The sequence below is a fragment of the Lepus europaeus genome, chromosome 1 (assembly GCF_033115175.1).
Source record: "Lepus europaeus isolate LE1 chromosome 1, mLepTim1.pri, whole genome shotgun sequence".
In the NCBI taxonomy this organism is placed as follows: Eukaryota; Metazoa; Chordata; class Mammalia; order Lagomorpha; family Leporidae; genus Lepus; species Lepus europaeus.
In genome coordinates this window covers 107,575,782-107,592,004 of record NC_084827.1, presented here as the reverse complement: position 1 = coordinate 107,592,004, position 16,223 = coordinate 107,575,782, and the positions used below count along the sequence as shown (strand labels likewise).

General features: G+C 35.9%; 1 protein-coding gene across 6 annotated transcripts in view; it reads left to right on the top strand.

Annotated features, from left to right (window-relative positions):
• The window catches only part of SLC38A11 (solute carrier family 38 member 11), a 56,843-nt gene extending 41,706 nt beyond the window's left edge, over positions 1-15,137 (top strand). For 5 of the 6 annotated variants that reach the window (XM_062200028.1, XM_062200032.1, XM_062200026.1 and 2 more), the window contains 3 exons: positions 169-281; positions 3,152-3,283; positions 14,374-15,137. In XM_062200028.1, the coding sequence (XP_062056012.1) occupies positions 169-281; positions 3,152-3,283; positions 14,374-14,667 (539 nt within the window). In that variant the 3' untranslated portion in view covers positions 14,668-15,137. Of the gene's footprint in view, positions 1-168; positions 282-3,151; positions 3,284-13,890; positions 14,046-14,373 lie in introns of all 6 variants that reach the window. The other variant, XR_009866698.1, reaches the window with a different exon arrangement.
• Positions 15,138-16,223: the final 1,086 nt, after the last annotated feature.

Here is a 16,223-nt window from a genome sequence, read left to right as displayed (position 1 = left end):
ATTGAAAGCAAGAATTTATATTTGGATCTGGTATCTGTTTTCTAAATTAAATGAAAGGAAGTTTGTGGTGCTTCACTTGTATGATAAATATATAACAGCTCATTAATTAGACAGTTATCCCAAGCATCCAATATCTAGTAAAGAAATTTATTTTATGTTGTTCTCTAGGAGACTTATTTGAAAATTATTGCAGAAGTGATGACTTGGTAACATTTGGAAGGTTTTGTTATGGTGTCACTGTCATTTTGACATACCCAATTGAATGCTTTGTGACTAGAGAGGTAAGCCATACTTTACATAAGTATTTGCTCTACTAAGTTTAACATAGCAAGATTTATAAAAATTGAATTCTACAAGTGTGTAAATACATTAAAAGTGATACGATTCATGAAATTTTCCTTTTAACTATAAAATGTCAGCTTAAAGATGAGTTTATATTCGTGTTACAAGATTATTTTTCAAAAGTTGGATTTGGAAATTATATTTTGTGGTTTATACTAGCATAAGCACACATATTTATACAACTGCATTCCTGAGTGAATGTCAGCCATCAACAGAGCCAAACTAAGGATGCTGAAGATTTTAAAAAGAAATTAAGAATCTGGGCTTAAGATCTGTTTTGAAAAATTGCCTTTTTGCTGTTTTATAAGTCAATATTCATTAAAGGTCAGACTATAATTTTTTTTTATTTTTTTAAGTGAAAATATCTTGTATTCCATCAAGAATCAAAATAAAATTTATACCTTTATTTTTGTTCTATTTCATTTATATAATTTATATATATTTCATTTATATAATTTATTCATTTCTCTATATCATTTATATAATTTACATAAATATAATTTTAAAATTACATTAATACTTGTATATAACAAAATAATATAATTAATGATATAAATCTATAGTTTATTATATATGTAGATATATTTTCTTTATAAGGTCAATTTCAAATTGTGTTATATAGTCCAGCTGGATTTGTGGAGAAAGATTAGCTGAAAGTGAGTTACCTTCTTTCTGTACAAAATTGGATAACATGGCTTGTCAAGATTCTCTTATACCATCAGCTGAAAATCCTCCGTACCCGTTAGCAGTAAAACAGGATCCTGCTTCACAGTGGTTCTTTCAGGAAACACGCTGAAAAGGGCTTAGTCTCAGGATCTATTCCTTGGGCTGTTTACACAGTGCACCAAGTGAATGAGGCTAATGTGTGAAGTGAAACATCTAGTGAGCATGAAATGCAGTACGAAACCGTGGGCTCTTCAAGGCAGGCCCATGCTTACCTTCTGCCAGCATGGAGGAAAAGGAACTGCACAGGGAAATGTTCAGCTCCATGTGAGTCCTTTACAGTCAGCACTTCTGCTGGCTCACGGACGTATGAGAGCCGCTGGCTTAACAGATGTACAAGACTTTGTCCTGACTGTAGGGAGATGTAGACTGAACTAAGAGTATTGTAGGAAGATTATTATTTTTTTTATTTAAGAACCCTTCAGAGGCAGGAAATGGTTTTAACTTCTGCCTAGTACTTTAGGTTCAAAAGGGATCTCTAGATCAGCAAGAACAGATGGTACATTCTCATGTGGTTTCTGGTAAATTGCCTATGGGCCGTCTGAGTCACTTCACCTGCGCCAACTTCTGTCTGTAATACTTGGAACTAGAGTTTCCTTTGTGTCTGCCACGACAGGAAGACGGAACTCATCAAGAGCTCTACCACGGTAGCAATACTGAGTGGAGCAGTGTTGTATCTGCCTCACCCATTCACTTCTCTGCTCTTTTGCTTCTTTCCACACACACATACATACACACACACAAATATGCAGTTGACATAAACATAGTCAATATTGTTTTTATTCAAAGATAAAGTAGCGAGTCACATATGAGGGTGTCAAAAGGCTGTCTACCACTAACAAATATCCCTCACTAGCCTGCTTCATGAAGTGACTTTTCACTCTCATAATCATACCTATTAGAGATATCTATTAGAAATAATAAACAAGTTATAATTACTTATAGTTATTAGTATCCTCATTGAATTATTAGTGGATCACAGCAGTATCTAATATATGGGGAGTGTTGTCCACCTGGGTAACACAGCTTAGAAAGCTAACTTCTTTAGCATGTCCCAGCGTCTATCTCAATCCTACTATTTCCAGCTCCTGCCTCACTATTCTTTTACACAGCGTTACCACACTATCCAGACTGTCTCCTTTTCCTTCCATAGATACTATTCTTGTTCTTCCTTCTTAGTTCTTTTTCCCTCTATTGCCTCATGCTGTAATTCTGATTCAGATCTTATCTGTTTTTTAAGTCCCACCTCAAGGCAAGATTGGTCAAACACGTTTCAGGAATGCTATAAAGGAGATTACTGTAAGGGAGGCAGACCTAAATAATTAAAGATCCTTCTAGTTCTACATTCTTTCTGGTCCCTTTTCGTCCTGTCATAAGCTGATCTCTCTCTCTTTGAATTGATTGCGTTTCTCTGATTAGGGTGTCAATTCCTGAGAATAGAAATCTTCATCTCCTAGACATTTTCTATTTGCAAATCATATCACAGTGTGAGATACATGAAACAGTTAACTGTTCATTGATTTCCTGATTGAGTACTAATGGTAAATGGTGATAAACCTTCCTGCACTTTTTATTGCAGAAACACAAGAAAAAAATGTACATTTAAGTACATTTTTACCATTTAAGGTAAAAAAAATTGATTTTGTTTGTATAGAATTAATTTCGTGTTAGTAAAGGATATTGCACATCTAGTATGATTAAAGGAAAGGTGGTAACTTCTTCCTTAAAAGCCTTTCAAATAATTTTAATAGCATCTGCAGTTTGTTGGGTACAAAGAAAAAGGTTGTGGTGACTTCCCAAGAGCTTTCTAATACTTGAGAAATGTATGCATTCAGACCCTGGGATGCCATATAGTCAGAATGTAATATGATCCAAGGTATCTGATAACTCAACAAAGCATATCTGTCTGTTGATATGTGTATCTATTGTAAATACTTAGGAAAAAGAACATTCATAGTGATAAGATTTGAGTAATAGTCTTTTTGGTAGTATTTCACACAATCCTAAATGCTATTATGAAATACTTTCTCACTAACTCTTGCATGTCTCTGAGAGCCCCTCTCAAAATAATATTTTGTTTTGGCAGGTAATTGCCAATGTGTTTTTTGGTGGGACTCTCTCATCAGTTTTCCACATTGCTGTAACAGTGGTCATCATTATGGTAGCCATGCTGGTATCATTGCTGATTGACTGCCTTGGAATCGTTTTAGAACTAAATGTAAGTATATATTTAAAGATTTACTCCCTCAATTCTGAAAATCCCTTTAAAAATTGTGTATTACAAAAGTACAACTTTCTGAAGTAGAGTGAAAATATTCATATAATGGTAAATATTTAGTGTTGATGCTATGCCCTTTGTAGGCTTTTGTAGTTTTAAAGCACTGGTTCTCAAATATAGTTTTATTCTTCCTCCCCCAGGGGAGTTCAGCAATGTCTGAAGACTTTTTGGGTTGTTTCAACCAAGTGGGTAGTTCTATTTGCCTCCTGTGTGTAGAAGCCAAGGCTACTACCAAATATTCCACAGTGCACAGGGTAGTCCCTGCACAATAAAGTAGTATCTGAACTACAATGTCAATAGTGCTGAGGTTGAGAAACCTTGGTTAGAACACTTGCATATCTCATTGCTATAATAGATATTTTAAGAAATAATTACAAATCGAATATAACTGGAATTTTCTTTGCTGAGTCATCAAAAATGGAAGGAAAGCGTTATATAGCTGTTACACATTCACTTACCATAGCCCAGTCTCTTCTTTAACAATATTTCTTTCTCTTAGCAATGGGGAATGTCTGAACCATGGGCCATCTATGGCCTACAGAATCATTTGGTCTGACCCTGCCAAGGCAACTGCAGGTGGAACTTAAAATTCAGTACATCTATAGCAGGTTAGCTTTTAAGTTGATAGTTTTGTATGGCCTGTGAATGATGTTATAAATGTACAAATGACCCTTGGAAGAAAAAAGTTCTGTATCCCTGCTAGACCTTTCTTTTGTAGTTTCTGCTACTACTACCACAATTTGGGTCCTTATCATCACATAGTTGAACTAATCCAGGATCTTTTGCTTTATTTAGCAAATATTTCTGTCCTGCATTCAATTTGTCAGCACCCTGTTCAAACGAATCCACTTTCCTGCCAGAGCAACCATAAATGCTGTTGCATTTATAATCTGACCCCATGCCTTCTATGGAAAGTTATTTCCCACTTACTTGTTTAAGTGTACCTTCAGGTCAAGGCAGTTTTATTTTGGGCCTGTGAATAAGTCCTATCAATTGTTTCTTGTATATTTTGTCTTATCTGCTTTTCTTTCCTCTGATGATTATTTTCCCTTTGATACTGTCCAGATCTTAAAAAGACTTCAAAGTCTTCATACATTTGCTGAATATATATTTACTGAATAATCACTATGTGTGCACAATAGAAATATAATGATCAAAAGAAATATTAAAAATCTGTGCCTTTTTGGCAAATGAACTTTAAGTTCAACTACCATTAGGCAATGAAGGAGACAGAGGAAAGTGGATGGACTTCCAAATGATATGTTAAAAAAAAATGACAGAATTGGTAACAGATTCAATTGGAAGAACAGAGAGTTAGAGGGACACATTAATGACTCCTTCATTCTGTTTTGTCAAACTAGCATAACGATGCCATTTGGTGAGATAGGAATGGCAGTGGATTTATCACAGTAAAGTCATTAATTTTGCCCTTCTACAGTCCTTATAGAATTTCTAATTAGAATCACACACCATTTGTCATTTCTGACTCTTATACTGCAGACAGGAAAGAATTTTTACAGATAGTACCCAAAGTCATCATTTACTTATTCCACTGAGTGTTGAATCATAGCTGAAAGTATTATTGCCAGTGCTTTAGTCATTATCAACTGCAGATACCCTTCTGATTTGAAGTTCCAGACAAAAGCAATTGGAGATCTAGTCAGGAACATACTACTGGGAATAAATGGGAAATGAGGAATGGGCTGCTTTCCAAAATCTCAGTGGGCTGGGGAAATGTCTTTTCCACAAATAGTACTTCTCTTTGCATAGTCCAACGCTAGTAGGTCAATCCAGAGTCATTTTCTCTACCAACTTTGATTTGTTTAAATTGATTGCTGCTACTTTAATGCACTTTGACTTACTTATTATCTCACATCATGTGCTGTTTGAACTGTTCATAAACTGACCTTACCAAATTGTAAGCTCTTTGCAGATAGGAATATTTAATCACCATTTCTATCCTCCATGGTATTTTGCACAGGACTAAGAACAAATGGCTCAATTTATTGCCTGGCTAGTAGTAATCAGTCAGCTATGCTGCGAAGTTGATCAACATATTGACTCTCAATGTGTTTCTTCTTATGAAATTTCTCTTTTTAGGTCACAACTTTATTTATTTGCTTGTTTGTTTTTTAATGTTGTAGGATTTTGTTAAAAGGAAAAATAGATTTATCAACTGCCTGAGCATTTATTATGTCTTAATAGACTAACATGCCTTTCGGTTAAGTAAGCATACACATATATATCATATGATATATTTTTGTAAATTTAACCATTATTTTCCATAAATTTAATTGCTAATCTCTTTGATGCATACACAGAAAAATTGTAAGTACTTAATCATATGAAATATTCTCTGTTGTACTTACATTAAAATTGTTTGTGGTTAAGGCATTATCTTGGTATTATACAGTAGTCAGAGAAAAAAATCTATATGAGTAGTTATTATATATAAAGGCAAGATCTAGGCCAGATGTGCAATATTTTTAAAAAGCAAAGCGTGATTATAGAGCCTTAGATTTTTAAGAACTTACTTATATAGACATATATAAAAACAAGGAAGAGTGCTAAATTTTATTATTGATCTAATTTAGCCAAGATAATCACACTAGTTTTAAAGCATATTGTAGGAATTAATGAAATCCAGAATTTACATGTTCTGCCAGACCACCTAAGAATATGTGTTTTTCCCATCAATAAATGTTGCTTGGGGCATATAGTAGCATGGTCAGATCATTCTTCACCTCACTTTGTGTAGATACTTAACCATACCAAATACACAGAGTCAGGTGTCATTTCTGTCAATAACTTATCCTGGAACCTGCAATACATTAGAGTAACTATTGCATGCTATGGTTCACTTAATGGTCCTAATGTGAGTTAACAAGTGTTTCTTACACTGTGCCAAATGTGTTTTGTATGCATTATCTTCCTTGATCTGTATTAACTTTATAGAGAAATAAGCATAGAGCAATTAAATAGTTTGAGGACACATTATATGTAAATGGCAGAATCAAGATTTCAATATGGAAATTTAAACCCAATTGTCTACATTTTTTCAAAAAACATATTTATCTATTTATTTGAAAGACAGGGTTATTGATAGGCAGAGGCAGAGAGGGAAAGAGAAACTCTTCTATCCACTGGTTTACTCCCCAAAAGGTCACAACGGCCAGAGCTGGGCTATCCGAAGCCAGGAGCAAGGAGCCAGGAGCTTCTTCCAGGTCTTCCACACATGTGAGGGGCTCAAGGACTTGGGCCATCTTCCACTGCTTTCCCAAGTCATAGCAGAGAGCTGGATCAGAAGTGGAGCAGCTGGGACTTGAACTGGCACCCATAGGGGATGCTGGCACTGCAGGCAGCAGCTTTACCCACTATGCCACAGTGCTGGCCCTGCAGTTGCCTACATTTTTAAACATTGCATTAGTCTTAGATTTCCTAAGTATTAAATTATGTAAAATAATTACGCTCATTTGTCTGTCCATGTTTTACGTTAAAAATCTATGCAATGGCTTTATGAGTAGGGTGAAGAGTAACCCACAATATTTACTAATAAACTTTAAAATGGATTAAAATTAATACCAGAAGATAAATTTGAACTAAAGGCTTTTTTTCTTAATTATTTTTAGTTAATAGCTTTTATCTTAGTCAATAATTATAGTACTTTAGGAATTCAGTTAACAGTTTTCATTTGTTATATTTCATCATATTTTTAGTTTAGGAACTCTTTTGCTATAGCTTCTGAATCATAACTAAGTAGAACAATGGATGTGCATTAGAGTCAGATCTTGGTAAATTAAGGAAATTATGTTATTTTGTATAATTAAATAATACAGGATAAATTATTTAGTGTTATAGTAGCGATTCAATAGAAACAAAACCCATTTAGAACTTTGCTTCCTTATTTATTTTTGGTTTCATGTCAGTAGACAACAATGAAATATTTTTCCAAAGTAAATACACCCTCAATTTTCTTTTTAAAGTTTGTTTATTTGACAGAGAGAGAGACAGAGACAGAGACACAGAGAGATCTTTACTCCATTGGTTCACTCCTCAGATGGTTCACCACCCTCAATAGACTGGACTGAGCCAGGCTGAAGCCTGGAGCTAGGAACTGCTTTCAGGTCCCCAGTGTGGGTGACAGGAAGCAAGGACTTGAGCGCTCCATAGTTGAAGTAGACAGAGACATAATGAGCTAGGGAGAGTTTCATTTAAGGGATAGGAATAAATTTCATTAATCCAAATTGATTATGGAGTAGAAGTTTAAAGGATGTATAAGCATTATTTTGCTAGTTTTCAGCTTCCTTGGATAATTTAAAAGATTTCTATTCAAATCTTCAACACCTTCTGTTCTTCCCATACTGCAAGCAGCAAAACACCCTGGCACCAAAACTGTTGTTGTCAATGGATGGTGCTGTCCTGCCTTTATAAAGGAAGCTTATTTTATTGTTTCCTTAACAAGTAATTACAGTTTCGTGTCCTGTCAAGCAATTTCAAAAATTACTTCAAAACCAGCGGTTTGCCCTCAAGCAGGTCTACATTAGGTAGATCAAATAAGCTGCACACATTTATAGAGAATACATCAGGTGAAACAGCCCTGTCCTTTTGCTGATGATCTTGAGTCCTAGCAACAGCTGCAGATAAAGCAGAGCTTTCAAATATCAAGAAAGTATCCGCTATCTAGACAAGATAATCAACGAGACCGCTTCCAGTACAACTGTCAGCCATGTTGTTATTCTCACTGCTAGTGTCTTAAGAATTAGAACACAAAGAGAACACCATTGCTTCGCACTGCCCAGCAACTGTCATCCTGATAGCACCTTCACATTCTGCAGCTCCAGATGAATGAGCCTCATATATTTATTCCTGCACAGTGAAGAAAGTACAAGCTCAAATATATATATATATATATATATATATATATATTTATTTGTATCTGAATTACTTTTTTGTTTTTTTTCATAAATTCTTATTGCAAAGCAATCAGAGGATATTTTTTTCTTTTAAACATTGACTGAGTTCTACAGTATTTTCTGTAACATAAAATACATTGTTAATTCCAAGTATCATGAGAGAGTCTAATAGAGTGTTATCCATAATACATTCAATTTCAGCTATATGATAAGTAATATTTTCTTGTTTGTGTGTACTTTTATAGGTATTCATTTGTATTCAGGTGCTATGAATGGCAATATATTCTGGTTTGTCTTAGAATTTTCTCTATCTTATATTTCTTACTGTGGAAAATCTTACCACTCAGTGTATTCCCTACCATTCTTCCCCATACTTTTGGATGGCACCTGGTCAGCTGATTTCAGAGTAGGTGACCTTTAATTGCCATTTCTATGGATTTTTTACTTTTATAAAACATAAGTTATATTATGGGAATTATAGTTGTAATATTTTAGTTATGGAGATGGTACTTGAAATTTATTAAATAGTAATATTGAAAAAATAATTATTTTACAAGTGTAATCTTTTATCTTATGTAATAAAAATTCAGTTGTCTATAATTTTTCCCAGGGAAAATCTACCAAAGTAATGTGTCAAAAAATTTCTAAGCCATAGGGGATCAGCATGTAGGATTTCATTATACAGTTATTTCTGCTTTCATGTACCTTTAAAAATTTATGTAATAATAACTTTTTAAAACATAGAAAACATATTTTATGGAAAATTTGCATTTAATTATAAATCTCTGTCACAATTGCTATTGACTATGTTTATTTTTTTAAGTTTTTATTTGTTTATTTGAAAGGCAGAGAGAGAGAGTATGTGAGAAAAAGAGAGGTGAATCTCCCAATGGCTGGTTCACTCTCTAAATGCCCACAACAGCTAGGGATAGGCCAGGATCAAGCTAGAAGTCAGGAGTTCAGCCTTGATCTACCAAACTGGGGGCAGAGACCCAATTATTTGAACCATCACCTGCTTCTTCCCAGGGTGCATGTTAACAGAAGGCAGCAGGGGCCGGCATTCTTATGCAGTGGTTTTACCTGCAATGCCAGTATCCCATATATATGTTTGAGTCCTGGCTGCTCTGCTTCTGATCCAGCTTCCTGCTAATGCACCTGAAAAGGCAACAGAAGATTTCCAAGTACTTGGGCCCCTGCCACTCAGGATGGAGTTTCCAGGCTCCTGGCTTCAACCTAGACCAGTTCTGGTTGTTATGGCCATTTGAGGAACCAACCTGAGGAAGGGAGGGAGGAAGGAAAGAAGGAAGGAAGGAAGGGGAAAGGGGAAAGGGGAAAGGGGAAAGGGGAAAGGGGAAAGGGAAGGGAAGGGAAGGGAAGGGGGGAGGGAGAGAGAGAGAGAGAGAGAGAGAGAGAGAGAGAGAGAAAGAAAGAAAGAAAGAAAGAAAGAAAGAAAGAAAGAAAGAAAGAAAGAAAGAAAGAAGGAGGGAGGGAGGGAGGAAAAGTAAGCTGCAATGGAAGTGAGTTAGGACTCAAACCTAGGCTTCAACCTAGGCCAGTTCTGGTTGTTATGGCCATTTGAGGAACGAACCTGAGGAAGGAAGGGAGGAAGGGAGGAAGGGAGGGAGGGAAGGAAGGAAGGAAGGAAGGAAGGAAGGAAGGAAGGAAGGAAGGGAGGGAGGAAAAGTAAGCTGCAATGGAAGTGAGTTAGGACTCAAACCTAGGCACCCTGGTATGGGATGTGGATGTCCCAACTCACATCTTAACTGCTGTGCCAAATGCTCACCTCTAACTCTATGTTTAAAAAGCTTATGTGTATGGTTTAAGAGCATAAAACTTGTGATACATCATATTAACAGAGTACAAGATAAAGAGCACGTGGTCCTCTCAATTAATCCAGAAAACATATTCACAAAGTTTAGCATTCTTTCTTAATGAAAACAGTTAATGGAGTGGATATTTAGCCTGGTAGTTGAGACTCCAGGTAAGACATCTGCATCCCAAATCAAAGTATTTGGGTCCTCTACTTCCTTGCTAATGCAGACCCTGGGAGGCAGCAGTGATGGCTCAACTAATTGTGTTCCTGCTACCCACAAGGGAAACTTGGATTTGGTTCCGGGTTCTTGGTTTCCCCCCTAGCCAGGGGAAGATGTGGGCATCTGAGAAGTGAACCAGTAGATAAGAGTCCTCTCTCTGTGTTTCTGCTTCTCAATTAGAAAAAAAAAAAAAACTTACATTTTTTTCACAGAAGGATGTTCCTCAACATTCATAAAAAACACATAGCTAACATCATAATCAGTGGACAACTGAAAGCTTTCCACTGAGATGCAGTACAAGGCAGTGATACCCACTATAGCCACTCCACTATAGCCACTTCTTTTCAACAGAGTACAGAATTGCTAGCAAAAGTAACTTGATGTGTGTGTGTGTGTGTGTGTGTGTGAGAGAGAGAGAGAGAGAGAGAGAGAAGGAAGGAAGGAAAGATAAGAGGAGAAGAGGAAAGAGAAGAGAAGAGAAGAGAAGAGAAGAGAAGAGAAGAGAAGAGAAGAGAAAGAAGAGGCGTCTAAATCAGAAAGGAAGAAGTAGAGTTCTCTCTACTGGCAAATGAAATAATCCTACATGTAGATAACCCCCAAGATTTGGCAAAAAATGACACTGTTAGAGTAAATTAATTCAGTAATGTGTCAAAATCAACATACAAAATCCTATAGAATTTCCATGAATAAATATCAAGCTAGCCAAAAAGTAAATCAAGAAAACAATCCCATTAACAATAGCATAAGAAAATAAAATACTTAGATATAAATGTAACCAATGAACTGAAAGTTCTGTTCACTTAAAATTATGAAACACTGATGAATAAAATTGAAGACACAAATGGAAAGAGATCCTGTGTTTGCAGATCAGAAGGCTTAATATTGTTAAGATGCCCACACTATCTAAAGCAAACACAGATTCAACCCAATCCCTATCAAAATTTCAGTCAGAGTCTTCAAAGAAATATGAAAAACAATCCTAAAATTGGTATGGAACCAAAAAAAGTGAAAATCCAAAGGAATACTGAGAAACAAAAGAAAGTTGGAGGCATCACACTTCCTGCTTTATAAAATTATATTACAAAGCTATAGTAATCAAAATAGCACAGTACAGGCATAAAAGAAGCATAAACCAATGAAACACAATGCAGAGTGCAGAAACAAGTCCCAAGCATATAGGGTCAACTAAAAGGACACAAAAGGATAGACTTTTTAGTAAATATTGCTGGAAAATATGTGTTTCCACATTGAAAATAATGAAATGGAACCCTTTCGTTACACCATGCTCAAAAAAAAAAGTTTCAAAATAGATAAATGAGCTAAATGTAAGATCTGAAACCATGAAACTCCTAGAAAAGAATATAAAGGTAAACTTCCTTGGTAAGCCTTGCCAATTTTTTATATCACACCAAAATCTCAGGCTACAAAAGCAAAAATTAATAAATTGGACTATAATAAATGAAAACCCCTCTGCACAGTCAAGGAAACGATCAACAAAATGAAAAGGCAACCTACCTACTACAAAAAAAGATTTGTGAATCACACATCTGACTAAGACTTAATATCCAAAATTTATAAAGAACTCTTACAACTCAATTGCAGAAAAATAACCCAATTTTGAAATGGGCTGTGGGGACCAGCGTTATGGCATAGTAGGTTAAGCTCTCGACTGCAATGCTGGCATCCCACATGGACATTGGTTCGAATCCCAGCTGCTCCACTTCCAATCCAGCACCCTGCTAATGCTCCTGAGAAAGCAGCAGAAGATGGCCCAAATGTGTTTGAAACCCTGAACCTATGTGAGAAACCTAGATGAAATTTCTACCTCCTGGCTTTGGCCTGGCCAAACCCAGGCCATCGCAGCCATTTGGGGAGTGAACAAGTGATGAAAATCTCTTTGTCTCTCCCTCTTTCTTTGTAACTCTGCCTCTCAAACAAATAAATCTTTAAAAAAAAAATGGGCTGTGGACCTAAACATACAGTTGTTCAAAGAATATGTAAAAGTGGCCAGCAGGGATATATATATCGGAAGATTCTCCATATCACTAATCATCATCATTAGGAAACATCATTTCATCTATTCCTGGCTATTATAAAAAGATGAGAGGTAACAAATGTTGATGGGAGTCTGGAAAAAAGGGAACCCAAAGATAATGTTGGTGGGAATGCAAATGGGTACAAGCATTATGGCAAACCATATGGATTGTCCTAATAAAATTAAAGTAAAACTACCAAATGACCCAGAAATCCCTATCCTGGGTATATACCCAAAGGAAACAAAATCACCGTGTTGTAAAAATATCTTCACTAGGAGAGAGAGAGCGGGAAAGGGGAGGGTTGCGGGTGGGAGGGAGTATATTGTGGGGGCGGGGGGGAAGCCATTGTAATCCATAAGCTGTACTTTGGAAATTTATATTCATTAAATAAAAGCTTTAAAAAAAATCTTCACTCTCATGTTCATTGCAGCATTATTCACAATAGCCAAGACATGGAAGCAACTGAAGTGCTCATTGACAGACAAGTGGATAAAGACAATATGCCATATATATATATATACATATATATATATACATATACATATATACATATATATACATATACACTTCAAAAATGTCATGAACATATTCATTCAATTTCATTCCATTTTTAAAGTACCCTCAAATGTAATAGAATATTATTCAGCCTTATAATAGAAGATCTTGTCAATTGTTCCAACGTGGATGGATATGGAGGACATTAATCTATGTGAAATAAGCCAAACACAGAAAGATTATATTGTATGGTCTTATATACAGAATTGGTTTTAAAAATCAAATTTCCAAAATAACTAAAACTGAGATTCCAGGTTTCAGAGCAATGGGAAGATGAAGTGGGGTAGGGAGGAAACAGACAAATGAAAATCACAGACTACAGAGAGGCAGATATGCAGGGTGAACAGGTCCAGAGCTCTGATGCACAACATGAGGACTACATGGCATTAGTCGAATACTAATACAATTGTATTTCGGATTTCTGTTAAGTAAGTAGATTTTCACTGCTCTTATTAAAAAAGTAACTGTGAAATGACATATTTAGTTCATTGTTGTGACTGTTTTACTGTCTATTTGTATACTGTAGTATAATGACATAAGCTTCTAACATACACAATGAAATTCATTTTTAATACATTTTATTAAGAGAATGTCAGAATTTTAAATTATTTTAATATTATGCTTTACCTTATTTCATTTTCACTATAATTAAAATTTAACATAATTAGAAAAATGTGTTACTTAGAATGTATCCACTTTTGATGCATAACTTACAAAATTTCTAGTGCAAATTAGGCCTATTCAAGGGGAAGTTCTCTTTTCTTCTGAAGCCAGTAACTCTTGGTATTTTCATTATAGATAACTCTACTACTTATTATTTTCAATCTGACATTCCCCCTTAGGCTGGATTTATCCCTGGCTAATGTGGGGGAGGATGGAAAAGTTACAATCCTTTAGCTCTGCTGTTAATTTTCTAGGGCAATTATTGTGTTTAGTTTTACTTGAAAGAGGATTTAGAAATACTATTTCATGTGAAGTGCCCTTAGGGTTATAGTTTCCCTTTCTCACAGACAGACATTCCTTCCATGCAAGCTCAGGTAAAGAGGAAAAACAATATTCTTCATACAATATTCCAAAAGTCTCCACTGTATACAAATGGCAAATGAGACCACTTGGAGTTGAAGGACATAGTAGCTACACAGTAATTTTACATGAAGAATATAAGGTAAAAGATGTAACTAAAAATATGGGAAATTTCAGTAGTTTGCCAGGAGTCAATCTTGCTGCTCTATATTTAATATTATTTTGTAATTATCCTTTTCTTAAGTCTAATGTATATTTATACTGTTTAACTCATCATTTGAAAATAGTCTATTAATGAAGGAAAGCCTATTTCTAAGACTTTCTTGGAATTCTTTTGTTTCCTTTGTTTGAATGGGACCTATCAGATTTGTAACATATACAATAAAAAATATTTTGTAAATGTTTGCGAAACTGTCCAAAGAATGCTTCCACCAGGTAATATGACCTTGTTTCTTGTTTTCAACATACAGGGTGTGCTCTGTGCGGCTCCCTTAATTTTTATCATTCCATCAGCCTGTTATCTGAAGCTGTCTGAAGAACCAAGGACACACTCAGATAAGATTATGGCCTGTGTCATGCTTCCCCTTGGTGCTGTGGTCATGGTTTTCGGATTCACAATGGCTGTCACAAATTCGCAAGACTGCACCCATGGGCATGAAATGTTCTACTGCTTTCCTGACAATTTCTCCCTCACAAATCTCTCAGATTCTCATTTGCAAATGACAACACGGCTTCCAGTTTTAAATATCAGTATCTTTCAGTGAGTTGACTGCTTTAAAAAAACATGTATTTTTCTCAGACTTCTAAACTATATCATAATATTCATATGTTATTTATATTTTAAAATTATCACTTTGGCATTTATCAAGACTTGGTTTTCTTTATTCTTTAGTGCAATATAAAAGGTAAAGAAAAAAATGCAATTGAATGTATTCCTATTAAACTAGGACAAAATAAATGTTTTGTTCTAAGGACTGTTCTACACTAAAGCTAATTGAAGAGGCAAGAGCTTAGCTTTTAGCATCTGCTACTATCCCCTCAAAGCACCATTCTTTTATTTAATATATGAGCCAGCCTATTGTGTTTCAAAATAAGTAGGTGACAGTGACTTGCGATTTTGTGTGTCATTTAAAGGTTGTTTTTTTGTTTTTGTTGTTTTTTTTTTTTTCACCTTTTATTTCTTAGAATTGAACGGACGGGAAACTAAAGCTATTAAAAAGAATAGATATCTCAAGAGCAAAGAGAAGCTGTCTATTATAATTTCCATAAGGTTCCTTGTTCAGCACGAAGTAGATCCCTGGAGAAATGAGCAGTCTCCTCCAAGTTAAGAAGTATGAATAATAGACTAGATGCACAGAGCAAGGTGTGTGAGGAATCAGAATTACCTCCCAGCTCTGCATGCCATGGGACTGCAATGGGTAGCGCCATTAAATAAAAGATAACAAAGGGAAAAAAGCACACAAATTGTTTTCAGACATGAGCCTAAGAGATAGGTTATGCATCAGATTTGGACCTGTTGAATTTGAAGTGTTGGCAGGAATTTACAGTCAGAAGCGAACTTTTGTGAATATAGAAGCTTCAAGGAGGATCAGGGCTACAGAGAGGCATTCTCTTTCCCCTGGGGGTCCTCGGAGGGATTGTTGGAAGTTCTTGTTGACTGGGTTCTTTGGAGGCAAACTCTCAGAGTTTGTCGTGCAGGATATTTAGTAGGAAGAGAAGGAGGGAAAGAGGCCCGGGAGGGAGGGCTTGAGTTGCAATGTAGGCAGCTGAGATGAGGTCTCAGTCTGCAGCCCACACAGGGAGTCTGGAGCACTTTGGGTACATCAGAGCCGTGCTTATCGAAAGAACCAGGTTTTAATACTGCTGCTGCAATCGGCCACTGAATGTGGGCACTTGGGCAAGAATAAGCTCTTAAAATGGGCAGCTCCTTGCAGCTAAGCAAGCCCTAAAGGAACTGAGAGTTGAGACTGTTCACTGAGAGGTGGGGCTACACATGCTTCCTTGCAGGGGGGCTGGGAGGCACAGCTGTGTCCACCCCAAATGCCCTCTGTTTTTAATGAGGATTTCAGGTCTTTGAGTCCATGACAGTCTTTAAAAAGCGATGAAAGAAAATTTGGAACCGTCTAGATGGCTTCCTTGTATCAAATATCTCCCATGGGCTTATTTCTCACCTTTTTATTTGTAGTTCAGATTAACCATCCACAGTACTGTATTAATTGTTGCTGAATATTGAGAAACTATCACAAGCAGAGTGAATACATACATGATATGTTTGTGCAAATCACAGGAAAACAGATCCCACTGGAAATGCATAAAGGAT